Source organism: Scyliorhinus canicula, chromosome 10, assembly GCF_902713615.1.
Source record: "Scyliorhinus canicula chromosome 10, sScyCan1.1, whole genome shotgun sequence".
In the NCBI taxonomy this organism is placed as follows: domain Eukaryota; kingdom Metazoa; phylum Chordata; class Chondrichthyes; order Carcharhiniformes; family Scyliorhinidae; genus Scyliorhinus; species Scyliorhinus canicula.
Genome location: NC_052155.1, coordinates 66,639,263 through 66,667,226, shown reverse-complemented (window position 1 = coordinate 66,667,226; position 27,964 = coordinate 66,639,263). Strand labels below are relative to the sequence as shown.

General features: G+C 46.4%; 1 protein-coding gene across 7 annotated transcripts in view; it reads right to left on the bottom strand.

Annotated features, from left to right (window-relative positions):
* LOC119972430 (cyclic nucleotide-gated cation channel beta-3-like) overlaps positions 1 to 24,373 on the bottom strand; it is a 226,451-nt gene extending 202,078 nt beyond the window's left edge. For all 7 annotated transcript variants that reach the window (XM_038809103.1, XM_038809108.1, XM_038809105.1 and 4 more), the window contains exons 1-3: positions 24,255 to 24,373; positions 24,057 to 24,144; positions 3,356 to 3,494 (exon numbers count right to left, since the gene is read on the bottom strand). In XM_038809103.1, coding sequence (XP_038665031.1) covers positions 3,356 to 3,494; positions 24,057 to 24,144; positions 24,255 to 24,350 — 323 coding nt within the window. In that variant the 5' untranslated portion in view covers positions 24,351 to 24,373. The remainder of the gene's footprint in view (positions 1 to 3,355; positions 3,495 to 24,056; positions 24,145 to 24,254) is intronic.
* Between the last annotated feature and the right edge of the window lie 3,591 nt (positions 24,374 to 27,964).

Here is a 27,964-nt window from a genome sequence, read left to right as displayed (position 1 = left end):
TCATGCAATACAGAAGAGGCCCATTGGGATATCGAGTCTGCACTGACAAAACTGGATACAATCTAACGGAAACGTTTCCATGTGTCATTTGTGGCGAGTTTTACCGGGGGTTTCCCACCCCTATCTAATGACACATTAGTCACTTCTTGAGCCCTGGGAAGTTTCTCACCAGCTTCGTCCACACTTCCCGTACCAGCCTCCCCGAATAAGCGCCGGAATGTGGCGACTAGGGGCTTTTCACAGTAACTTCATTTGAAGCCTACTCGTGACAATAAGTGGTTTTCATTCATTTTTTAATTCACTTAGAATTATTTTCATCACTGGGGAGCTGAATTCACTGGCCACACCGGCTCCTCAGAGATCGGGGCGCCATTTGAGAGGGTGCCCTGACCTCTGCGTTTAAAAAAAAAAAAAAAAAATAATTTACAGGATGCGGGCATCACTGGTTAGGCCAGCATTCATAGCCCATTCCCTATTTGCCCTTTAGAAGGTGGTGGTATGTTGCCTTCTTGAACCGCTGCAGTCCTTCAGGTGTAGGTACATCCACAGTTCTGTTCGGGAGGTAGTTCCAGGATTTTGGACCTGCGACAGAAAAGATACGGCAATATATTTCCAAGTTAGGGTGGTGAGTGACTTGAAAGGGAACCTCCAGATGGTGGGGGTCCCAGGTATCTGCTGATCTTCTTCTAGATAGTAGTGGTCGTGGGTTTGGAAGGTGCTGTTGAAAAAACTTTGGTGAACATAGAACATACAGTGCAGAAGGAGGCCATTCGGCCCATCGAGTCTGCACCGACCCATTTAAGCCCTCACTACCACTCTATCCCCAGAACCCAATAACCCTTCCTAACCTTTTTGGACACTAAGGGCAATTTAGCATGTCCAATCCACCTAACCTGTACATCTTTGGACTTTGGGAGGAAACTGGAGCACCCGGAGGGAACCCACGGAGACACGGGGAGAACGTGCAGACTCCGCACAGACAGTGTCCCAGCATGGAATCAAACCTGGGACCCTGGCGCTGTGAAGCCACAGTGCTAGCCACGTGTGCTAACGGTGAGTAACTGTTCATCTGTGGTGGAGGGTTTGAATGTTTGTGGTTCCAGCCGGCAGTGCCTTGGTACCAGCCTGGCAGTGCCAAGGCACCAGCATACCAGGGGAAGGACCAGAGAGCCACGCTGCCCTGTCCTTGACCATCCAGGGACCCCGGAAGACCTGAAAGAACCCCAGGTGCCATTCCACCTGGTCCACGTTTGTGTGGGGTCTCCCTGGAGAGGCCAGTAGATCCCGGGAGGCCGATAGATCTCGGGTGAGCTCACTGAAGTCTTTTTAAAACTGATTTAAGCGAGTGCGGCTTGGCCATACCCATTATGGGTCGGATCCTGATCCCAATGCCTTGTGTGATCTGGGTAGATCTCGTGAGGAGTGCAGGCTGCCGGGAAGCCCACAGGAGGCTTCACCCCACATCAACCGGCTGCACCTGTGAGATTAGTGACAGTAATCTCATTTTCCAGCGCTTGGCCCATAGCCTTGAATGTTATGACATTTCAAGTGCTCATCCACATACGTTTTAAATGTTGTGAGGTTTCCCACCTCTACTACCCTCCTAGGCAGTGCATTCCAGTCTTCCACCATCCTCTCGGTGAAAATTGTATGCCTCAAATCCCCTCTAAACCTTTCACCTTAAAATTATGCCCCCTCGTTATTGACTCTTCAACTAAGGGGGACAGCTGCTTCCTATCAACCCTGTCCATACCCCTCATAATCTTAAACGCCTCTATCAGATTCCCCCCTCAACCTTCTCTGCTCTAAAGAAAACAACCCGAGATTATCCAGCCTCTCTTCATAGCTCAAATCGTCCATCCCACATCTTGGTGAATCTCCTCTGCACCCTATCCAGTGCAATCATGTCCTTCCTATAGTGAGGCGACGAGACCTGCACACAATAATCCTGCTGTGGCCTGAGAAAAGCTCTGTGATAGCTCAAACATAATCTCCCTACTTTTATAATCTATGTCACGACTGATAAAGGCAAATGTCCCTTATGCCTTCTTAACTACTCTATGAACTTGAGGGTAGTGAGTCTTTGGAATTCTCTTCTTCAAAATGCAGTACAAGAAAAGTCTGAATATTTTTAAGACGGAGGTAGCCGGATTTTTGAAAAACAAGAGGGCGACAGGTTATCGTGGGTAGTTGGGAATGTGGAGTTGAGGTTACAATCAGATCAGCCATGATCTTACGGAATGGCAGCGGGAGCTCGATGCTCCTAATTAGTATGTTTATAAGTGATTTTCACAGCGTTTTATAATAGAATGTGCATTGATTGCTACACTCTGCCAAGCAAAATAATAATTAATCTACCCAGGTGACAGCATAGACTTGAAGATGATGGCACTAAGATTACAACCAGCAGACAGCAAAGTATTAAATAGGACCCAATATTTGGAGGATGGTTCATAACATGAAGTTATACAATCTGGCAGAAACAAAATCCTCTCTTTGATTCTGCACAAACACTCAATGATAGTCTGTTTAGTTCACTCAGCAGTGCAAAAGAAAATATAGCTGGTGCTTTGAAGACATTTTTGAATCTGAACTAAAGCGCCAGAAGTCTATTGGGACTTTTCTGAATTTCCCAGTTAGGATTATGTTCATCTTCATCCACCACTTAATCTGTAAGTACAGGAACAGCTGTTGCAACAGATAGCACTTAAAGCTCTCACTAAAATCTATCATATTGCAAAGGAACTCAAATCTGAATATCCAGTAAATGAAAATCAGAACCCATGTCTAAGTTTAAATTCAGCTGGTTTACTCGAATCAGGCAATCCTTCAATCTTATATCCGAGGACACAAGCGAGCTTTGAATATTCAATGCAAGTGAAAGCAACGTGGAATATTTCATCAAAGGCAAAACATTATTTATTTTCCAGTAGACCCTTAACCTACGTTTAATTAGTATGAAATGAAAATTGCTTATTGTCATGAGTAGGCTTCAATGAAGTTACTGTGAAAAGCCCCTAGTCGCCACATTCCGGCGCCTGTCCGGGGAGGCTGGTACAGGAATCGAACCGTTCTGCTGGCCTGCTTGGTCTGCTTTAAAAGCCAGCGATTTAGTCCAGTGAGCTAAACCAGCCCCTAGTATGAAGCAGAGCAGAGTTATTCCTTCCATTAACATATCAAAATTACCTTTTTTTCCTTTTTACGATCAACATGAGGAATATCAATGTTATATTTTAGTTTATCTGGTCTCACCCTGTACTTAATTAAACATTTTAAGGAATAAGAAAATTTTAATGTCATCTCAGACATTTGTGCATAGTAATGTGTTAATTTGTTTCAGCTGAGTGCTACTTACTTAAATCCAACTTCTTCATTCAATGCTGGTTCTATTTGGGAGCTTGATTCATGCCCCTGTTCGGGAGGAGCTTTATTTGCTGTCTGCAACTTTGGTTCTTTTGTACTTTTCCAACATGTAGGATTCTGGAAAAGTGCGGCTGTGAAAATATTAGTTTTTGCATTAAACCAAATGCATTTGTAGTTGTAACTTCTTTCAATTGAAAACAAATCTAAATTGTATAGGATTAAAAATAATTTATTTGAAAAAAATGAAATATTTCAATTAAAACATATAATTTTATACTTTCAAATATGAATACTGTGATGATCTCCATAGAGACCAATAATTTTAACCAAGAGGTTTGAATTCCCTGTAACCGATTTAAATAATTGCATAACAGGCTTTCGAGTTTTAAGACTTTTACTGCAACAAACCAACGAAAAGCAAAACGAGTAAATATTACCGACGTTACAAGAACTCACACAATAAATAGGAGCAGGAATAGACGATATGACCCATCGAGCCTGCTCTGCCATTCAGTGTGATCATGGCTGATCTTGGGCTTTAACTCCACTTTCCCACATCTGCTCCCTATATCCCTTGATTCCCTGAGAGATCAATAATCTGTCTATCTCAGCTTTAAATGTATTCAATAATGGAGCATCCACAACCCTATGGGGTAAAGAATTTCAAAATTTGCAACCTTTTGAGTGAAGCAATTTATCCTTGTCTCAGCCCAAAATGATCAGCCTCTTATCCTGCGATTGGGTCCCCGACCAGCAGAAATATCTCTCAGCATCGACCTTACCAAGCTCCTTCAGAATCTTGAATGTTTCAATGAGAAATTTGTTTTTCTAAACTCTAGAGAATATAAGCCCAATTTATTCAGTCCCGCATCCAAGGGATCAATTAATTGAACTTCCGTTGTACCACCTCCAATGCAAGTATATCCTTTCTGAAAGATGGAGACCAAAACTTCACACAATGTTCCAGAGTCCAGTATTCCATTAATCAACTAATACTGTAAGCTACAGGAAAAAACTCTTATTAATGCTTTAACACAACCGATGACCCCACACTACATACACATCATAGAATCCCTTCAGTGGAGAAGGAGGCCATTCAGCCCTTTGAGTCTGCACTGACCCTTCGAAAGAGCACCCTACCTAGGCTCAATCCCCTGCTTTATCCTTTTAACCCCACCCAACCTGTGGACACTTGGGGGCAATTTAATATGGCCAATCCACCTAACCTGTACATATTTGGACTGTGGGAAGAAACCGGAGCACCCAGAGGAAATACATGCAGACACAGAGAGAATTTGCAACTCCACACAGTCATCCAGTGTTGGAATCGAACCGGGTCCCTGGCGCTATGAGGCAGCAGTGCTAACCACTGTGCTACCCCATACATGACAACATGCTCTCCCCAGGATTATAGTATTTATAGGAAACTGCCAACGGCCACTGTCACATCTCCCCATTTTGCAAACTCATAACCTTTAGTGATCGTCAAAAGACATTTTCCGTAGTTTTTGGAGAATTTCCAAAATGACTACCAGAGTAAGATCTACTCTGACAATTTCTCCTCCTGGTTTAGTCAGAACAAATCTTCTGGCATGTTTAGATTTCCACGGGTTGCAATACTTTGACCAGAGACGGCCCTCCTTTCTATGTTCTGCCTGCAAGCGGGTAGAGCAGAAGCAGCCCTCTCCTCACTGATGATTACACTAGCTGCAGCCTTTCTCTCTGCGAGACCTTTCTTGCTGTTTTCTGTCCAAACCTTTAGAGGCAGAAAAGGTATTCTACAGTTAGCCCAGCTGCTCCTCTGCCTTTGTTCTCAGGTGTGATGTACGATGGCTTGCTCCCAGTAATCCTTAACCCCAGGGTTTTGGGGATGGGGTGGAGGTGTGGGCTTGGGTAGGGTGCTCTTTCCAAGGGCGGGTGCAGACTCGATGGGCCGAATGGCCTCCTTCTGCATTGTAAATTCTATGATTCTATTTTTGAGTAAGTTTTTAAAAATCAATAACTATGGAATGAAAACTTTATGTGAAATTTCATGGACATTGCAGTATAAATTTTAATTTGAAAACAGTTTTAGGAAGCTGTCAGTGCTTATAAGGTCTTACAACAGTTAGTGTCTTAAATATACTAACACCTGGAGTTATAAACAGTGCCTGCTCTAGTTCCAAAGTGGTTTCATACAGTAAATGTGATATTAACTGCAGTCTCCCCTCCAGTGACAATGTGGAAGATAAATCCTTCAAGAAGCATGCCACGGGAGAATGAAATAAGGACCGAAGAAAATGGTTGGAATAAAGTATGTGCGACAAAACAATGATGTTTGATAGCAATTCCAGAAGTAAAGGCAGAAACTAGCCATCCTTTACAAATAATTAATCGGAGTCTTCTTTGAATGTGCGACCAATTTTAACCATCAACAGCTGAGCTATAGAAACAGCAAGGTCAAAACTGTAACCCTGTGTTAGCACTGAATTCATTGATTGAAACTGGAGCAGCCGTTGTGGAACTACATTGTGCCAGTTCTCTGAATCATGTGGGGGAGAATGAACCTGTGGTTATGCTCTGATCGTGATCCATGAACCTGAACTAGAACTAAATTATGACAATAGGTGAAAGGAAATATTCAACAAGGCACGAGGATGTCATTCCTCAGGTAGTATAATGGTAATTTTACAAATTAAAGCAATGGAGACTGAGTTCAAATCCAACCATGGCAACTGGGGGATTTTAAATTCAACTAATTAATAAGTCATGGAACTAGTAGATTGTGGTAAAAAGCCACCTGGTTCACTAATGCGCTTCAGGGGAGAAAGTCTGCCATCATTATCTGTCTGGCCTATATGAGACACAATCACCTCATGTTCAAGCAGAACACATTCATATTAATTCAGTGAGCCAGGGTCAATTAGTGAATTTCATGAGAGGTTCACACACAGTAGATAGGCAGAAAGGATTAATATTGATATGGCACAGATTTAAAGTAATTGGCAAAGGAAGCAAAAATGACAGGAGGGGAAACTTTTTCACGCAGCGAGCGGTTCAGGTCCGGAATGCATTGACTGAGGGTGTGATGGAGTAGGGTCCAATCAAGGCATTCGTAAGGGAATTAGACTATAATCTGAAAAGGAAGATTCTGCAGGGTACAGGGAGAATGGCAGAGAAATGACCCGAAGTGAATAGCTCATTTGGAGAGCTGGAGCAGACATGATGGGCTGATTGGTCTCCTTTCTGTGTTTCAGAGATCCACAGCAAGGTAGTAAACACTTAACTACACTCTCAAATGTATCAAACCATTACAAAAATGTCAAGTAAGAATAAAATTGGACGGGCAACCTTGCATCACCCTTGACTAGAAGTGACAAGAGACAGTCAACCCTGTAAAGTCCTTCTTACTAACAGCTGGAAACTTGTACCAAAATTACAAGCAAGGTTTCAGATTATTTCATTACCATACATGGGTATAATCCATAGAACCAGTAGGAAAGACCCACCAAAGGTGGTGGCACAATAGTACACAATCAGGAGGGAGTAGCCCTGGAAAACCTCAACATTGACTGTAGACAGCGTGGTGTCTCGTGGCATCAGATCAGCATGGGAATCAACCCTACTGCTGATTATCAACTACCATCCTCCCTCAGCTGATGAATCAGTGCTGTTCCATGTTGAACGTTACTTGGGAGAAACACTAAGAGGACATAGAACCATACCAGGTATGGCACTTTAGTGCCCGTCACCAAGAATAACTTGCTCACATCACTAATGACCGAGCTGGGCAAGTCCTGAAGGACATATTTGCCAGATTATGTGTATGGCTGGTGATGAAAAAGCCAGTCCATAGAATCCCTACAGTGCCATTCAGCCCATCAAGTCTGCGCTGGCTCTCCAAAAAAGCACCCCACCTGCACCCATTTCCGCACCTTTGGGGCAGCCTGACGCCGGAGTGGTTCACGCCGCTCTGACACGCCGGGACCCCCCGCCCCGCCGGGTAGGGGAGAATCCCGGCCCTGGTGTCCTAGTACAGGAATCACGTGCTGGTTTCTCCGCTCATGGCCTTTGGCGCCAGGCCAGCCGGGGCCGAAAGGACTTCGCCGGCCGGCGTAAGTCCGCGGCTGCGCCAGAGCGCAGCGGCTGCTGATGTCATACCGGCACATGCGCAGGGGAGGGGGTCTCTTCTGCCTCCACCATGGTGAAGGCCATGGCAGAGACGGAAGAAAAACAGTGCCCCCATGGCACAGGCCCGCCCGCCGATTGGTGGGCCCCGATTGCGGACCAGGCCACTGTAGGGGCACCCTCCGGGATCAGATCGCCCCGCGCCCCCCCCCCCCCCCCCGCCCCCAGGACCCCAGAGCCCGCCCGCGCCGCCAATCCTGCCGGTCAGGTAGGTGTTTTGATTCCCGCCGGCGGGAGAGGCCTGTCAGCGGCAAGACTTCGGCCCATCGCGGACCGGAGAATCGCCGCGGGGGGAACCCGCCGACCGGCGCGGGGGGCCCGCCGACCGGCGAGGCGATATTCACTCAGGATGACCCCCAGGGTGGTCGGAGAATCCCGTCCCAGATCTCTCTCCATTTAAATAACCTTCTGTTTTGCATTCCTTCCTGCCAAAGTTGACAATCCCTCATTTTCCCACGTTGAACTCCAATTGTCTATTTTTTCCCACTTACTTAACCTATCTATATCCCTATGCAGTCTCTTTGAAATCTTCTCACATCTTGCTTTCCTACCTATCTTTGTATCGTCAGCAAATTTGGCTAAAATAAATCCCTTCATCCAAGTCATTAATATGGACCATAAATAGTCCCAGTACTGATCCCTCCACTCATTACAGTTTACCAATCTGTAAATTACCAATTAATTCAGATTCTGTTCCATGTCATAGAATTTACAGTGCAGATGGAGACCATTCGGCCCATCAAGTCTGCACCGGCTCTTAGAAAGTGCACCGTACCCAAGGTCAACACCTCCACCCTATCCCCATAACCCAGTAACCCAACCCAACACTAAGGGCAATTTATCATGGCCAATCCACCTAACCTGCACATCTTTGGACTGTGGGAGGAAACCGGAGAACCCGGAGGAAATCCATGCACACACGGGGAGGATGTGCAGACTCCGCACAGACAGTGACCCAAGCCGGAATCGAACCTGGGACCCTGGAGCTGTGAAGCAATTGTGCTATCCACAATGCTACCGTGCTGCCCATGTAGTTAACCAATCATCTATCCATGCCAACATACCACCCCCAATATCATGAGTACTTGTCTTGTGCAGTAACCTGGTAAGTGGCGTATTATTAACTAATTTATGGAAGTCCAAGTACACTACCTCCGATGGTTGCCCTTTCTCCCCCCCCCCCCCCGCTTGTCACATCTTTAAAGAACTCTGACAAAATTTTTAAGCGCCATTTCCCTTTCACAAAACCAAATTTACTCTGTCTAAATTTTATTCGGGTTTTCTGATTGTTTTGTTGTCGGGTAGACCATTGATGAAGCAGCTAAAAACAGGACACTGCCCAGAGGGCCTCCTGCAGTGATTCCCTGCGACTGAAATGATTGGCTTCCACAAACACAGAATCACATGTAGGTAAATGTTGCACATTGTTCTGTATCATTTGCAACTTCTCAGTTCTTTGCCCACATGGAGCAAGACTTTGATAACATTCTGCTTGGCTAATAAGTGAAAAATAACATTTATCACTTATAAAAGGACCATATTATCTCAATGCTGAGAGATTGCAGAGCTCTTAAATGCAGAGGGTTCTGGTCCTCGTGCATGAATCGCAAAATGTTAGTATGCAAGTACAACAAGTAATTAGGAAAATGTATTATTATGTATCAGAGAATACATCCCTGCCAGTGAAACATCTGTAGTGATGTCAGCAATGAGTGTTTGCATGGACCTCAGTTCAGTTCCCCATCTTAGATTGTATGGGCAATATCCCTCATAAAATCACTCATCGTGTGTAAAAAGTCTTAAGTGTGAGCACCTCCATACCTTTTCTCTGTGCAGCAAATTCAGAGATACAACATTAACAGAATGCTTTGGTTAATGCAAGGAGAATTGGATACAAAGCAGGGAGGTTATGCTTTAGTCATACAGGACATTGGTGAGACCACATGTGGAGTATTGTGTAGAATATTGGTCTGCTTTTTTTTAAGGAAAGATACAAGTGCATTGGAAGCAGTTCAGAGAAGGTTTACTGGACTAATATCTGGAATGGGAGAGTTGTCTTATGAGGAAAGGTTGGACAAGCTAGGTTTGTATCTGCTGGAGTTTAGAAGAGCAAGAGACAACTTGATTGAAACATACAACATCCTGAGTGAATAAAAACAGAAAATACTGAATAAACTTAGCAGGGCTGGCAGCATCTGTGGAGAGAAACACATGAATGATCCTTTTACCGAACCAAAGGGATTTCAGCCTTTTCCTTTCTCACTGAACTCACCCCTTCCTATCTTGACTCCATTCTCACTCCCCTTGTCCTGTACCTTTCCACCTACTTTTGTGATATCTTGATGCCCTACATCACATCAATTTTGCCAGTCATAACCGCAACCTCTTCACTTTGACATCCAATCCCTCGACACCTGGGCAGCACGGTAGCACAGTGGTCAGCGCAGTTGCTTTATAGCTCCAGGGTCCCAGATTCGATTCCCGGCTTGGGTCACTGTCTGTGCGGAGTCTGCACCTTCTCCCCTTGTGTGCGTGGGTTTCCCCCGGATGCTTCGGTTTCCTCCCACAGTACAAAGATGTGCAGATTAGGTGGATTGGCCATGCTAAATTGCCCTTAATGTCCAAAAAAGGTTAGGGGCGCAATTCTCTGCAAATGTGGCGAGTCGTAAAGGCTGCCGTGAAACTGGCTGTGTTTCACGGCAGCCTCCGCGCCCCCTCCCGGGACCCGATTCTCCCCCCCGGGCGGGGCTAGCAGCGGGGCCCCGTGAACCACGGCATCGTGGCCTTAGCAACCATCGTTAAGTCCGCGCGCCAAGCGTCACGCCGGCTGACGCGCATGGTGACGTCAGCCGCGCATGCGCGGATTGGACGGCTCCAACCCGCGCATGCGCGGGGCCGTCACCTCCCTCAGCCGCCCCGTGGACTGATCCTGCGGGGCGGCAGAGGGAGAAAGAGTGCGTCCATTACGGACGCACTGCCCGCGATCGGTGCCCACCGATCGCGGGCCCATGCCCCCCTTGGCACGGCCGTGGTACTGCCGGGGGGGCCCTGGATGCCCAGAACGGGCATGTTGCGGCCGTTTTTACGACGGCAACAAGCAGGTGTGTTTGCTGCCATAAAAACGGCCGTAAAGGCCTGGGAATTCGGCCCATCGGCCTGGGGAGAATCGCTGTTCACCGTAAAAAATGGCGAGCAGCGATTCGTGTCGTGGGGCGGGCCGGGGGGGGGGGGGAGAGAATAGCGGGAGGGCGTGAAAAATGTCACGGAATGCCCCCCCACTGACAGGGATAGGTTAGAAGTGTGGGCTTAAGTAGGATGCTCTTTCCAAGAGTTGGTGCAGACTTGATGGGTCGAATGGCCAGCTTCCGCACTGTAAATTCTATGATTCTATGATTCTACCTTCATCCCCCACCAGGAGGGTCTGAAGGTTCTCCGCTTCTTCCTCGAGTAGCGACCTGAACAATCTCCATCCACCACCACTCTCCTCTGTCGAGCTGACTTGTTCTGTCACAAAATAATTTCTCCTTTAACTTGTCTCACTTCCAGCAAATGGTATAGCTTTGGTACCCCAATGTGCCCCAGTTATGCCTACCTTTTTGTGGGGTATGTGAAATATTCCTTCTTCCAGTCTTACTCAGGCCCTCTCCTACGCAGGCCCTCTCCTACAATTCTTCCTCCGTTATATCGGTGACTATATGAGTACCACCGCTTCATGCTCTGGTCTGGACCGATAGAATTTATTTATTTTGCTTCCAATTCCCAGCCCGCTCACCTTCATGTGGTCTATCTCTGACACTTCCCTTTCCTTCCTTAACCTCTCTGTCTTCATTTCTGACACTAGACTGACCACCAGTATTCATTATAAATCCACCAACTCTCAAAGCTACCTTGACTACAGCTCCTAACACTCTGCTCCCTGTAAGGACTCCATCTCATTCTTCCGTTTCTCGGCCTCTGCTACATTTGTTCCAAAGATGACACCTTCGAAAACAATGCTTCTGACACTGACATGTCTCTTTTTCCTCAACCAAGGGCTCCCCCTTACTGTAGTTGACAGAGCGCTCAACTGTGTCCAACCCACCTCCCGCACCTCTGCTCTCACTCCTTCCCCTCACTCCAAGAACCATAAACAGGGTCCTTCCTGTTGTCACTTCTCACCCCACCAGCCTCTGCATTCAATGACTCATCCTCTGCCATTTCTGTCAAGCACTAACCATATCTTCTCCTTGCTGTCCTGCATTCCACAGGAACTACTCCTTCTGGTCCACTCCTCCGTTGCCTCAAACCCTTCATCCCTTCCCACAGCACCTCCCCCTGCAATTGCAAGAAGTGCACCACATGCCCTTTTGCCTTTGTAGTCAGTTGTCTAACAGCTCCCTGGCCCCACATGACCACCTGTCGCTGGCTGCTCAGTTGCCAGCATTAACACTTTCTGCTATCACACCTTTTTTAAAAAACAAATTTAAAGTACCCAATTAATTTTTTTTCCCAATTAAGGGGCAATTTAGCATGGCCAATCCACCTACCCTGCACATCTTTGGGTTGTGGGGATGAGATCCACACAGGCATGGAGAGAATGTGCAAACTGCACACGGACAGTGACCTGGGGCCGGGATCGAACCCGGGTCCTCAGCGTTGTGACGTTATAACACCTTTCACCACATTTAGCCCCCTTCATGCCTACATAGCGCCATTGACACCCCCTTTCCCTTATGCCCATGACAAATTTGTCAATATCTCCTTCACCCTGACCTATCCATGTTCTTCTATCCGGCCCCACCTCCTTCACCCCCTTTCCAACTATATACTTCTGTATATTTCCACCTTACTTCAGTTCTATAGAAGGATCATTAACATTAACATTAACTCTGTTTCTCTCCACAGATGCTGCCAGACCTGCTGAGTTTATTTCAGATCTCCAGCACTGTCAGTATTTTGCTTTAATTAAGACCCTGAGTGTTTTTTAGAGGGTGGATGCGGAAAGGATGGTTCCTCTTGTGGAAGAATCTAGAACCAAGGATCACTGCTTCAAAATAAGGGGTAATTTCTATTTTAAGACAGAGATGAGGAGAAAGTTTTTCTTTCAGAAGCGCGTGAATGTTTGGAACTCTCTTCCACAAAAGGTGGTGGAGGCAGTTTTAAATATTTTTAGGGTAGATAGATTCTTGATAAGCAAGGGGGTGAAAGGCTGTAAAGGATAGCTGGGAATGTGGGGTTGAGGTTAAAATCAGATCAACCATGATCTTATGAAATGGCGGAGCAGGCTAGAGGGGCCGAGTGGACTACTCCTGCTCCTAATTTATATGTTCGTATGCTCATAACCAGGGGCTGGTTTAGCTCACTGCGCTAAATCGCTGGCTTTTAAAGCAGACCAAGCAGGCCAGCAGCACGGTTCGATTCCCGAACCAGCCTCCCCGGACAGGCGCCGGAATGTGGCGACTAGGGGCTTTTCACAGTAACTTCATTGAAGCCTACTCGTGACAATAAGCGATTTTCATTTTTTCATTTCATACAAGTATTTTTGCAGAACAACAGCACTGATTCTGGAGTGATATTTTAGAATCCATTATTAAAGATGAGGGCTGGGATTCTCCGTCGGCATGATTCTCCGTTACGCCGGTGCCCAGGGATTTCCCGATGGTGTGGGGCTGCCCCAAAATGGGAAACCCCATTGACCGGCCGGCGTAATGGAGAATCCCGCGTGACGGGGCGGAGAATTCCGCCCGAGATCTCGGAGTACTTGGAAGTGCATGATAAAATAGGACTGAGTCAGCACGGCTTCGTCAAGGGGAGGTCATGTCTGACAAATCTGTTAGAGTTCTTTGAGGAAGTAACAAGGAAGTTTGACAAAGGAGAACCAGTGGCCATGATTTATTTAGATTTCCAGAAGGCCTTTGACAAGGGGCCGCATAGGAGACTGTTAAATAAGTTAAGAGCCCATGGTGTTAAGGGTAAGATCTTGGCATGGATAGAGGATTGGCTGGCTGGCAGAAGGCAGAGCATGGGGATAAAGGGGTCTTTTTTGGATGGCAGCTGGTGACTAGTGGTGTGCCTCAAGGGTCAGTGCTGGGACCACAACTTTTCACAATATACATTAATGATCTGGAGGAAGGAACTGAAGGCATGTTAGCTAAGTTTGCAGATGATACAAAGATCTGTAGAGGGGCCGGTAGTATTGAGGAAGCAGGCGGACTGCAGAAGGACTTGGACAGGCTAGGAGAGTGAGCAAAGAAGTGACAGATGGAATACAATGTGGAAAGGTGTGAGGTTATGCACTTTGGAAGGAGAAATGGAGGCATAGACTATTTTCTAAATGGGAAGATGCTTAGGAAGTCAGAAGCACAAAGGGACTTGGGAGTCCTTGTTCATGATTATCTTAAGGTTAACGTGCAGTCTCAGTTGGCAGTTAGGAAGGCAAATGCAATGTCAGTATTCATGCCGAGAGGGCTAGAATACAAGACCAGGGATGAACTTCTGAAGCTATACAAGGGTCTGGTCAGACTCCATTTGGAGTATTGTGAGCAGTTTTGGGCCCCGTATCTAAGGAAGGATATGCTGGCCTTGGAAAGGGTCTGGAGGAGGTACACAAGAATGATCCCTGGAATAAAAACCTTGACGTATGAGGAATGGTTGAGGACTCTGGGTCTGTACTCATTGGGGTACAATGAGTACCCCAATTGAACCTTACAGGATACTGCGTGGCCTGTATAGAGTGGACGCGGAGAGAATGTTTCCACTTGTAGGAAAAACTAGAAGCAGAGGACATAATCTCAAACTAAAGGGATGATTGTTTAAAACAGAGATGATGAGAAATTTCTTTTAGCCAGAGGGTGGTGAATCTGTGGAACTCTTTGCTGCAGAAGGCTGCAGAGGCCATGGGCTGGATTCGCCCCTACCCGGCGGGGCAGGGGGTCCCGGCGGGACGGAGTGGCGTGAACCCTCCGGAGTCGGGCCGCCCCATAGGTGTGGAATCCTCTGCACCTTTAGGGGCCAAGCCCTCACCTTTAGGGATTGGCCTGTGCTGGAGTGGTTGGCGCCACGCCAGCCGGGGCCGAAGGGACTCTGCCGGCCGGCGGACGTCTGCGCATGCGCGAGAGCATCAGCGGCTGCTAACGTCATCCCCGTGCATGCGCAGGGGGGGTCACCTCCGCGTCGACCATCGCGGAGGCTTACACGGCCGGCGGAGGAATAGAGTGCCCCCACGCCACAGGCCCGCCCGCGGATCGGTGGGCCCCGATCACGGGCGAGGCCACCGTGAGGGCACCCCCAGGGCCAGATTGCCCCCACGCCCCCTCCCCAGGACCCCAGAGCCCGCCCGCGTCCCACCGGTAAATACCTTGTTTAATTCACTCCAGCGGGACTGGCATTACAGCAGCGGGACTTCGGCCCATCGTGGGCCAGAGAATCGCCCGGGGGGTGGGGGGGGGGGGGCGCCGTCAAAAACCTATCTAGCTCTGTTTTAAAGACACTCAGTGATATGGGGCTGGATCCTGCCCCCGCCGGCCGCCGAATTCTCCGGCACCGGATATTCAGCGGGAGCGGGATTCACGCCGGCCCCCGCCAATTCTCTGACTCAACAAGGGGTCGGAGAATCCAGCCCCATATCACTGAATGTCTTTAAAACAGAGCTAGATAGGTTTTTGATCAATAAGGGGATCAGGGGTTATGGAGAGAAGCAGGTGAATGGGGATGAGAAAAATATCAGCCATGATTGAATGGCGGAGCAGACTTGATGGGCCGAGTGGCCCCATTCTGCTCCTATGTCTTACGGTCTTAAGTGTACAATATAGCATCTGGTACAAAAGTGAACTAGTTTGATCTGACTTTGTTGAATCTACATAAAAACATGAGTGGCCTTAAGTGGGTATTATTACACTCCTCCCTTCTTTTAAAAAATTTTTTTTTTATTAAGTTATTTGTAATTTTATGATAATAACAGTAACAACAACAGTAAAAAATGTAAATCCAAATATAAACAATTAGAAACAATTCAGCTGGCCTTCTGCCAGTAGTAGTGAGATTTGTTATGACAAACAAATAGAAAATCGTCAACCTGTGATCCAATGACAACTGCTGTTTGTTCAGATTTTCTCTAAGAGAACCCTTAACAATTTGTACTGTGCACTCTGCTGCTCCACTGGAAACAGGATGATATGGTGGAACTCCAGTGTGATTTAACCCATTCATTCTCTTGAATTGTGCAAACTCTTCTGAACAAAATTAATGTTCCTCCCTTCTAAATGTAAAATGGCCCAAAACTTCCAATCAGGTTCAGTTGACATAGAACATAGAACAGTACAGCACAGAACAGGCCCTTCGGCCCTCAATGTTGTGCCGAGCCATGATCACCCCACTCAAACCCACGTATCCACCCTATACCCGTAACCCAACAACCTTACTTTTATTAGGACACTACGGGCAATTTAGCATGGCCAATCCACCTAACCCGCACATCTTTGGACTGTGGGAGGAAACCGGAGCACCCGGAGGAAACCCACGCACACAGGGGGAGGACGTGCAGACTCCACACAGACAGTGACCCAGCTGGGAATCGAACCTGGGACCCTGGAGCTGTGAAGCATTTATGCTAACCACCATGCTACCCTGCTGCCCCTATGGCTGCTTGGAGTTCAGTAAGGCTTTTGACAAGGTCATGCATGGGAGACTGATCAAGATGGTAAAAGCCCATAGGATCCAGGACAATTTGGCAAATTGGAACCAAAATTGAAGTAGAGGCAGAAGGCAGAGGCTAATGGTCGAAGGTTGTCTTTGTGACCGCAAGCCCGTGTCCAGTGGTAGACCACAGGGATCGGTGCTGGGTCCCTTGTTGTTTGTAGTATACATTAATGATCTGAATGTGAACTGATAGGATCAATAAATTCACAGATTACATGAAAATTGGTGGTGTGATAATAGCGAGGAGGAAAGTCTTAGATTACAGGATGATATAGATAGCTGGTCAGATGGGCAAAACAGTGGCAAATAGAATTGAACCTTGAAAAGTGTGAGGTGATGCATTTTGTGAGGACTAACAAGGCAATGGGATACACAATGAACGGCAGGACGCTAGGAAGTACAAAGGACCTGAGGGTTCTTGGGATGCATGTCCAAAGATCCCTGAAGGCAGCAGGCCAGGTAGATAAGGTGGTTAACAAGGCATATGAGATACTTACCTTTATTAGCTGAGGTATAGAACATTAGAGCATGGAGGATATGGTGGAGCTCTATCAAATGCTCATTAAACCATAGCTAGTGTACTGTGTGCAGTTCTGGTTGCTGCAGTATAGGAAGGATGAGATTGCAGTAGAAAGGGTGCAGAGAAGATTCACCAGTCTGTTGCCTAATCTGAAGCATTCCAGCTACAGAGCGAAGGTGTTTTGGCTCGGTTTGGTTTCCTTGGAGCAGAGAAGGCTGAGGGGTGGTCTGATTGAGGTGTACAAAATTTGAGGGATAGATAGGGTAGATAGGAAGAAACATTTCCCCTTAGTATCATGACTCTCTTTCTATCTCAATTGTTTCTCTTCAACTTACTGTGCTAAATGATGTGGCTTTATGATTCTTTTTCTGTCTCGATTGTTTCTTTTCTACTTACTGTGCTCATTGATGTGGCTTGAGCAATGAAAATCTTGTTCTGGGCTGTCTTCTTAGAAACAATTCAGCTGGCCTTCTGCCAGTAGTAGTGAGATTTGTTATGACAAACAAATAGAAAATGGTCAATCTGTTATCCAATGATAACTGACATTTATTCAGATTTGATCGAAGAGAACCCTTAACAATCTGTACTGTGCACTCTGCTGCTCCACTGGAAGCAGGATGATATGGTGGAACTCCAGTGTGATTTAACCCATTCATTCTCTTGAACTGTGCAAACTGTTCTGAACAAAATTAAGGTGCATTGTCAGATATAATTTCCTCCGGAAACTCATAAGCAGAAAAAAATCTATGCAAATTATCTAGAGTCTTTTTACATGTTGTTTGATTCATTGGGAACATCACAACACACCTCAAATGGCTGTCATCACAATGAATAGCTGATACCTTTCAAATTCTGTATATGCCCCCTCTGCTACTCTCTAGTTCCCCATTTCCACATTTTCAAATTTATCGATGGCAGTTTCTTCTCTACGGCTTCACATACCCTACAACCATTCCACTGTGTTTTGTATGTCTTTTTCTAACCCTGGCTACCAAAGAGTGACCAGATTATTTGTCAAACACATCCCTAAGTGTTGATCATGCAGATCACCTAACAGTTACGCTTTGTATTTTTCAGGAATTAAAAAAAAATTAATTGATGGAATGCTGGCTTCGCTGGTTAGGCCAGCATTTATTGCCCATCCCAAATTGCCCTTCAGATGGTGGTGGTGAGTTACCTTCTTGAACTGCTGCAGTCTCTGAGGTGTAGGTACATGCAATGTGCTGTTAGGGAGGGATTTCCAGGATTTTGCTGCAGCAACAGTGAAGGAATGGCAATATATTTCCAAGTCAGGGTGGTGAGTGACTTGGAGGGGAACCTCCAGGTGAGATACCTCCCAGGTATCTGCTGCTCTTGTCCTTCTAGATGGTAGTGGTTGTGGGTTTGGAAGATACTGTCTAATATCAATTGCTAGAAATTCAGGACCGGGATGTGCCTGTGAGGAAGGATAAGTATAGCAAGTTTCGGGAACCTTGGATAATGAGGCATATTGTGAACCTAGTCAAAAAGAAAAAGGAAGCATTTGTAAGGGCTAGAAGGCTGGGAACAGACGAAATCCATGAGGAATATAAAGAAAGTAGGAAGGAACTTAAGCAAGGGGTCAAGAGGGCTAAATGGGGCCATGAAAAGTAATTGCCAAACATGATGAAGAAAAATCCGAAGGCTTTTTATATGTATATAAAAAGCAAGAGGGTAGCCAGAGAAAGGGATGGCCCACTCAAGGACGGGGGAGAGAATCCATGTGTGGAGCTGGAGGAATGGGTGAGGTAATAAATGAGTACTTTGAAATGAAAATGAATGAAAATCGCTTATTGTCACAAGTAGGCTTCAAATGAATTTACTGTGAAAAGCCCCTAGTCGCCACATTTTGGCATCTGTTTGGGGAGGCTGGTATGGGAATTGAACCGTGCTGCTGGCCTGCCTTGGTCTGCTCTCAAAGCCAGCGATTTAGCTAAACCAGCTCCTGAATCAGTATTCACCAAAATCAGTATTCACCAAAGTGAAAGACTTGGTGGATGATGAGTCTGGGGAAGGATGTGTAGATAGTCTGGGCGACTTTGAGATCAAAAAGGAGGAGGCGTTGGGCGCCTTGAAAAACATTAAGATAGATAAATTCCCAGGGCCTAATGGGAGCTACCACAGAATACTCAGCCAGGCAATGGACTAAATTGCTGGGGCCTTGACTGAAATCTTTGTATCCTTACTGGCTACAGGTGAGGTCCCAGAGGACTGGAGAATAGCTAATGTTATTCCTTTGTTTAAGAATGGAAGCAAGGATAATCCAGGGAACGACAGGCTGATGAGCCTTACATCAGTGAGAGCAAAATTATTGGAGAGGGTTCTTTGAAACAGGATATACCCCCATTTGGAAGCAAATGGATGTACTAGTGAGGGGCAGCATGGTTTTGTGAAGGGAAGGTCGAGTCTCACTAAATTGATGGAGTTTTTGAGGTACTGACAAAGATGATTGATGAAGGTAGGGCAGTGGATGCTGTCCAAATGGACTTCAGTAAGGCCTTTGAGAAGGTCACTCATGATAGACTGGTACAGAAGGTGAAGTCATATGGGATCAGAGGTGAGCTGGCAAGATGGATACAGAATTGACTCAGTCATGGAAGACAAGAGGGTAGCAGTGGAAGGGTGCTTTTCTGAATGGAGGGCTGTGACTAGTGGTGTTCCGCAGGGATCAGTGCTGGGACCTTTGCTGTTTGTAATATATATAAATGATTTGGAGGAAAATGTAACTGATCTGATTAGTAAGTTTGCGGACAGCACAAAGGTTGATGGAATTACGGATAGTGTTGAGGACTGTCAGAGGATATAGATCAGTTGGAGACTTGAGTGAAGTGATGGCAGGTGGAGTTTAATCCGGAAAAATATGAGGTGATGCATTTTGGAAGGTGTCATATGGGTTGGAAATATACAGTAAATGTCAAAACCCTTAAGAGTATTGAAAGTCAGAGAGATCTAGGTGTACAGGTCCATAGGTCACTGAAAGTGGCAACACAGGTGGAGAAGGTAGTCAAGAAGACATACAGCATGCTTGCCTTCATCGGCCAGAGCATTGAGTATAAAAGTTGGCAAGTCATGCTGCAGCTGGATAGAATCTTAGTGAGGCCACACTTGGAGTATAGTGTTTAATTCTGGTCACCACACTACCAGAAGGATGTGGATGCTTTGGAAAGGGTGCAGAAGAGATTTATCAGGATGTTGCTGGTATGGAGGGCATTAGCTTTGAGGAGAGGTTAGATAAACTTGACTTTTTCTCACGGGAATGTCGGAGGCTGATGGGCGACCTGATTGAAGTCTACAAACGTATGAGGGGCATGGAGAGAGGATAGTCAGAAGCTTTTTCCCAGGATGGAAGAGTCAATTACTAGGGGACATAGGTTTAAAGTTGAGAGGAGATGTGCGAGGGAAGATTTTTACACTGAGGGTAGGGGTTGCCTTAAACTCACTGCTAGAGGATGTGGCGGAAGCAGGTACGATAGTGATGTTTAAATTCACCTTGACAAATACGTGAATAAGGTGGGAATAGAGGGATACGGACACTGGAAGTGTGGAAGGTTTTAGGTTAGATGGGTGGGATGGTCGGTGCAGGCTTGGAGGACCAAAAGGCCTGTTCCTGTGCTGTACTTTTCTTTGTTCTTTGAACCTTGGTGAGTTACTGCAGTGCTGTAATCGTTCCTCGGTCGTGAAGTGTTTGAATGTTTGTGGAATGGGGAGCAATCAAGCGGGCTACTTTGTCCTGGATGGGGTTGAGCTTCTTGAGTGTTGTTGGAGCCGCACTCATCCAGGAAAGTGGAGAGTATTCCATTACACTCCTGACTTGAGCCTTGTAGATACTGGACAGACTTTGGGGGTCTGAAGGTGAATTACTTGCAGTAGGGTTCCTAGCCTTTGACCTGCTGTGACTACCAGTTCAGTTTCTGATCAACGGCAACTCCCAGGATGTTGATTGTAAAATCCTGCCTTGTAGGATATGGTCATTGCCTGGCACTTGTGTGGCATGAATGTAACTTGCCACTTTTCAGCCAAAGCCTAGATATTGTCACAATTTTGCTGAATTTGGACATGTACTGCTTCATTAGCTGAGGAGTCATGAATGGTGCTGAACATTGTGCAGTCATCTGCAAACATCCCACTTCTGATGTTATGATGGAAGGGAGGTCATTGGTGAAGCATCTAAAGATGCCTAGGACACTACCCTAAAGAACTTCTGTTGTGATGTCCTGGAGCTGAGATGATTGATCTCCAACCACCACAACCATCTTCCTCTGTGCCAGGTATGACACCAATTTAGCTGGGGCTCCTTGATGCCATACTCTGTCAAATGTTGTCTTGATGTCAATGGCAGTCACTCTCACCTCACTTCTGGCATACAGCTCTTTTGTCCATGTTTGAACCAAGGCTGTAATGAGGTCAGGAGCTGAGTGACCCTGGTGGAACCCAAACTGAGCATCTTTGTCCATGTTATTGCTGAGTAAGTGCCGCTTGATAGCACTGTTGATGACTTCTTCTATCACTTTGCTGATGATAGAGAGTAGACTGATAGGGTGGTAATTGGCTGGGTTGGATTTGTCCTGTTTCTTGTGTACAGGAGACACCGGGAAAATTTCCACATTGCCTGGTCTAGCTCCCCACATAACACGACCCCTATCAAGTGACAGCTCAATATTCCACATAGAAAATTGCTTGTTTTCTACATCCAGAATCTGAGTTCGCCGCTCATTGTGATACAGGTGACACTTGCCAATACAGGGTCCCCACAGTTGTTCTATCAATGTCATCTGTTGGGAGTAAACTCATCTACATCTGAAAAGAAAAATGTATCTTCCCTGTTGGGTTCTTCGTCTGATAGTGATGGTATTTTAGACATCACGTTGCTGTTCTGATCGTCCAAACCAAATCTAAACTTATCAGCAGACAAAATCAAAGCCCATCTCTGTATTTGGCTGCAGGTAAAGTGGGTAATGAAGTCTGGATTCAAAATAGTTGTCAATGGCTTAGGGTCAGTTTTGATCATGAAACTATGACCATACAAGTACATAATAAATCATTTTACTCCAAAAATCAAAGATGATACTTTGTGTTCTATCCAAGCATAATTATGCTCACTGACACTGAGAGGGCAAGTGGCTAATGCAATTGAGGTTTCCTCACCACTATAAAATACACAAGAGATCACAGCACCTACTCTGTATGGAACGGCATCACATGCTATCTTAATCTGTTTGGACACATCACAATGTATAAACATTGCACCCTCTACCACTGTTGACTCTCAGACAAAATTGAATTTTTGTCACACCCCTTTGACAAATACATAGAACATAGAACAGTACAGCACAGAACAGGCCCTTCGGCCCTCAATGTTGTGCCGAGCCATGATCACCCTACTCAAACCCACGTATCCACCCTATACCCGTAACCCAACAACCTTAACCTTACTTTTATTAGGACACTACGGGCAATTTAGCATGGCCAATCCACCTAACCCGCACATCTTTGGACTGTGGGAGGAAACCGGAGCACCCGGAGGAAACCCACGCACACAGGGGGAGGACGTTCAGACTCCACACAGACAGTGACCCAGCTGGGAATCGAACCTGGGACCCTGGAGCTGTGAAGCATTTATGCTAACCACCATGCTACCCTGCTGCCCCTAAATACCATCAACACCCTTCCTCAAGAGTTCAGTCAATCTATGCAATAAGTCTGCCAAATTTGATATGAATTGACTGTACTACATTCTTCAGTTCCTGCCTAATATTGTTGTAATTAGTCTATCCCCAATTTAGCATCTTCACCTGAGGACTATACTTATCTTTATCTATCAGTACCTTAATACCTACTGAATTGTGGTCATTGTTCCCGAAATGCTCCCCTACTGAAACGACAACCAGCTGGCTGGGCTCATTCCCTAATACCAGGTTCAATATGGCCCCTTCCCCAGTTGGATTCTCTACATACTTTTTCAAGAAGCCCTCCTGGATGCTCCTTACAAACTCTGCCCCATCCACACCCCTAGCACTAAGTGAGTCCCGGTCAATATAGGGGAAGTTAAAATCACCCACCACACCAACCCTGTGACTTTTACACCTTGCCAAAATGTGCTAACATATCTGTTCCTCTATCTCCCACTGGCTGTTGGGAGGCCTGTAGTAAACCCCACCATTGTGACTACACCCTTCCTATTCCTGAGCTCTACCCATATTGCCTTGCTATATGAGCCCTCCAAGGTGTCCTCCCACAGTACAGCTGTGATATTCTCCTTAACCAGTAGTGCAACTCCCCCACCCTTTTTACATCCCCTCTATCCCACCTGAAACATCTGTATCCTGGAACGTTAAGCTGCCAATCCTGTCCTTCCCTTAACCAAGTCTCTGTAATTGCAACAAAATCATAGTTCCAAGGACTAATCTAAGCTCTAAGTTCATCTGCCTTACCTATTACACTTCTCGCATTGAAAGAAATGCACTTCAGCCCACCAAACCCTCTTTGATCAGCAAGGACACCCCACCTGCTCTTCCGCTGAATCTTACTGGCCCTACTCTCTAGTTCCCCTTCAGTTAATTCACCTTTGCATTGCTTCACATCCCCCTGCCAAATGGTAATCCTCCCGTGTGACACCAGCAAACACCCCAGTCAGAATATTTATGCCCCTCCAGTTTAGATGCAACCCGTCCTTCTTGAACAGGTCCCAGCTGCCCAGGAAGAGATTCCAATGGTCCAGATATCTGAAACCCTCCGTCCTACACCACCAGTTTAGCCACATGTTGAGCTGGACTAACTTCCTATTTCTAGCCTCACTGGCACGTGGCGCAGGGAGTAATCCTAAAATTACAACCCTAGAGGTCCTACTTTTTAACTTTCTACCTAATTCCCTAAATTGCTGCTGCAGGACCTCGTCACTCTTCATACCTATGTCATTAGTACCTATATGTACCAAAACCTCTGGCTGGTCACCCTCTCCCTTCAGAATGCTTTCTGCCTGTTGAGAGACATCCTGGACCCTGGCGCCAAAGAGGCAATTTACCTTCCTGGAGTCTCTTTCACATCCACAGAAGCTATCTGTACCCCTAACTAAAGAGTCCCCTATAACTATTGCTCTAGTGTTCTTTGTCCCTCCTTGCTTAACAACAGAGCTAGCCATTGTGCCACTGCTCTGCCTGCTGCTGTTATCCCCTGATAGGCCTGTCATCCTTAACTGAGCGGCTGTACGAAGCAATAATTTTACCTAATTCTTCCGTTACATCGATCCTAAACGTATTGACAATATTGAGGACTATACTTTAACAGTACACTGTATCTGTCACTCAATCCAGACCTTGCTCATCATTGTTCCTGGGGACTGTTATGACCTCTGTATCCTTTTCCTCAGCATTCCCGGTGTCATTTCCACACGTTTCAGTTTCCTACACAGAAAGAAAATAAGCAAGAGGGGGGGGAGAAAAAAAACTTGCGTGTTATTCATATAGTAATAGTGACAGAACTCAGGGGGAAACTCAATTAGTTGTTAACTAACCTGTGCCTTTGAATCCAGCTGAGGGCCAGCCTTTTGAATGTCTTTTGGCTCTTCTTCTTTTGGTGTAACTTTCCTGAACCACAGTTTACGAAACATTTTGTGGCAATGTGTTTGCTGCACCAACACCAACTATCTGAAGGTACTTTCCTGCCTCAGTTGAAATAAATCAAATAAGATTGCCACTGTAATCATGGCTTACTCAGGATTAAACTATCAATCCACCCAGCTCTCTCAGTGAGATTCCAGTCAAAGAGCTAAGCCGTGGTTAAGAATGCAAGTTAGTTTTCCACCTCAGTTCACTCCCCTACTCTTTTACATTTGGTTGATATCACCTCACTTGATGCCACCATATGATTAAATATCGGGTAATACTAATCAGTCCCAGAAAATAAGGTAGGTAGGAGGAAGGAGCACCACTGAAGCTGACAAAATATTTAAGGTAGACTTGAAATTTATAACAGTAATTTCAATGGGCACTGACAGTTCTACACCAGTTAATGATTGATTTTGATGCCGGGAAAGTGACCGACATAAATCATAGAACATACATACAGTGCAGAAAGAGGCCGTTCGGTCCGTCAGGTCTGCACCGACCCACTTAAGCCCTCACTTCCACCCTATCCCCGTAACCCAATAACCCCTTCTAACCTTTTTGGTCACTAAGGGCAATATATCATGGCCAATTCACCTAACCTGCACATCTTTGGACTGTGGGAGGAAACCAGAGCACCCAGAGGAAACCCACGCAGACACAGGGAGAAGGTGCAGACTTCACACAGCCAGTGGCCCAGCGGGGGATTGAACCTGGGACCCTGGCGCTGTGAAGCCACAGTGCTATCCACTTGTGCTACCGTGCTGCCCAAGCGGTTCTTATTTTAACGAAGTTTTGTCCTGATTTGAAATTTCCCTTGTATTTTCTTTGTTCGCATTTGTAATGGTAACTGTTGGCATAGACTCGGTCTCCTTCTGTGCTGGAATGACTCGATGATTCTATATAACTCATCTCAGCATCAGCAGCATTGTTGGGCTACTCTAGTTGATCTGGGTAGAAGGCAGGAGAATGGGGATGAGAAAAATATGATTGAATGGCGGAGTACTCAGTGGGCCGAGTGACCTATTTCTGGTCCTTTGTCTTATGGTCTTAAGTGTCAGTGGACTTGGGAGGATGAAAATCAGTCAGATTCTCTATTTCTGATTGTTGTACAATCAGTACTGGCAACGTAGAGGCATGGGTGCTGGGTTGTGACAGGATTGGACTGAGATACAACAAAGGCATGTAGCCTGGGGACACCTTTTACAGCTGCCTGTGGCTTCTTTGTGATCTATAGAGGATGCCTCGTGCCATGAACATGGAACTATGTGTAGATGCAAATTTAACATTCAATGAATTAAGTATCTTAGTATCAGCTAAAATAATAAAAATAAAACTAATTGCATACTTAATACAAATATCAGGTACATCTGATTGACAGAATTAGCATTAATAGTCAAAGCACTCTATTTAATTACAAACTTTAATAAGAAGATTAAAGGCAATCCTATTATTAACTACTTATTAACTGCTTAGCAGTATGTTTACCTCAGAGCATGAAAAAAAGATGTGGGGCCAAATTCTCCGTTTCAGAGCTGACACCAGGACTGAATCGATGGGGTTCTACGACCATGGACTCGGTGCCGGTCCTGAGAAATTTAGGATCCATTAATGGGCTAGCACTGGTGCCACGTGGAACCAGAGCAATTCCAATGCAAAATGGTGTCCAATTCGCCAGGGTCAGGATTGGCACTCAAGAGGCTGACGAGCAGCAGCCACATATAAGCACTCCAGTCCCAACACACACTTATTCTAGCCAACAAGGTGGCAGCTCAAAGAGCGACACCGCAGTTTGCAGGTATTGAGCTCGAGACCCTGATGGACGCTGTGGAAGAGAGGCAGAGCATAAGAACATAAGAACATAAGAACTAGGAGCAGGAGTAGGCCATCTGGCCCCTCGAGCCTGCTCCGCCATTCAATGAGATCATGGCTGATCTTTTGTGGACTCAGCTCCACTTTCCGGCCCGAACACCGTAACCCTTAATCCCTTTATTCTTCAAAAAACTATCTATCTTTACCTTAAAAACATGTAATGAAGGAGCCTCAACTGCTTCACTGGGCAAGGAATTCCATAGATTCACAACCCTTTGGGTGAAGAAGTTCCTCCTAAACTCAGTCCTAAATCCACTTCCCCTTATTTTGAGGCTATGCCCCCTAGTTCTGCTTTCACCCGCCAGTGGAAACAACCTGCCCGCATCTATCCTATCTATTCCCTTCATAATTTTAAATGTTTCTATAAGATCCCCCCTCATCCTTCTAAATTCCAATGAGTACAGTCCCAGTCTACTCAACCTCTCCTCATAATCCAACCCCTTCAGCTCTGGGATTAACCTAGTGAATCTCCTCTGCACACCCTCCAGTGCCAGTACGTCCTTTCTCAAGTAAGGAGACCAAAACTGAACACAATACTCCAGGTGTGGCCTCACTAACACCTTATACAATTGCAACATAACCTCCCTAGTCTTAAACTCCATCCCTCTAGCAATGAAGGACAAAATTCCATTTGCCTTCTTAATCACCTGTTGCACCTGTAAACCAACCTTCTGTGACTCATGCACTAGCACACCCAAGTCTCTCTGCACAGCGGCATGCTTTAATATTTTATTGTTTAAATAATAATCCCGTTTGCTGTTATTCCTACCAAAATAATAACCTCACATTTGTCAACATTGTATTTCATCTGCCAGACCCTAGCCCTAACCAAGGCCCTGTTCCCGGGGTGGGAAGAAGGCTTCCATCTGTCGCCATACATCAGGTCTGGGCACATGTGGCAGAAACCGTGGGGGCGTGGGCTCCATTGCCAGGGTCAGCCACCAGAGTCACAAGAAGCTGCATAACCTCCTCAGGGTGGCCAGGGTGAGTAACCAGCCCCGCTCCCTTGGCCACCAACTCCTGTCCCACCACCTGTAACCCCCCCCCCCCCCCCCACCTGAACTGCACCCGGTGGCAATCTATTTGCACCCACCCTGCACCACATGCCAACACCCATACTACCTGCCATGGCCTGGTGGCCTGTTCACAAATGTCACCAGCTGCCCACCCCCTGTGCTGTCCATGTCTGACTGTCTAAAACTGTGCATTTCCTGTTTTCCGCCCGTAAGGAGAAGGCAACGTATAACCACAGGGAGAGAGAGAAGACTAGGGGGGGTCGTCGGATCGCCGGCTCCTCACTGTTGCGGAGCGGCGGGCACTGGTCTTCGACATTGGCTCTGGGGGAGAGGGCAGTCGCCGAGGCGGAGGTTGGCATCGGGGAACCAAGTGGCACATGTGGCACAACGTACCTACCTCCCCCACCACCCCAACCCCAGCACCTCAACTCCCCATACCACCCCAGCACCCCAAACCCCACCTCCCCAACATCACTCCAACTACACCATCCCACCTCCCTCACACCACCCCAAACCCCCTCGTCTCCAACACCACTCCAACCACAGCACCCAACTTCCCTCACATCCCGACAATCCTAGCACCCCACCATCTCCACACCACCCCACCTCTCCCACACCATCACCCCAATCCGCGATCCAACTGTGCATTATGTTTCATGTCTTGCAGGATCACCTGCGATGAGATGGGCCCTTCTAGTGTCCCCCACCCCCAGCCACAAGCCCAGGACATG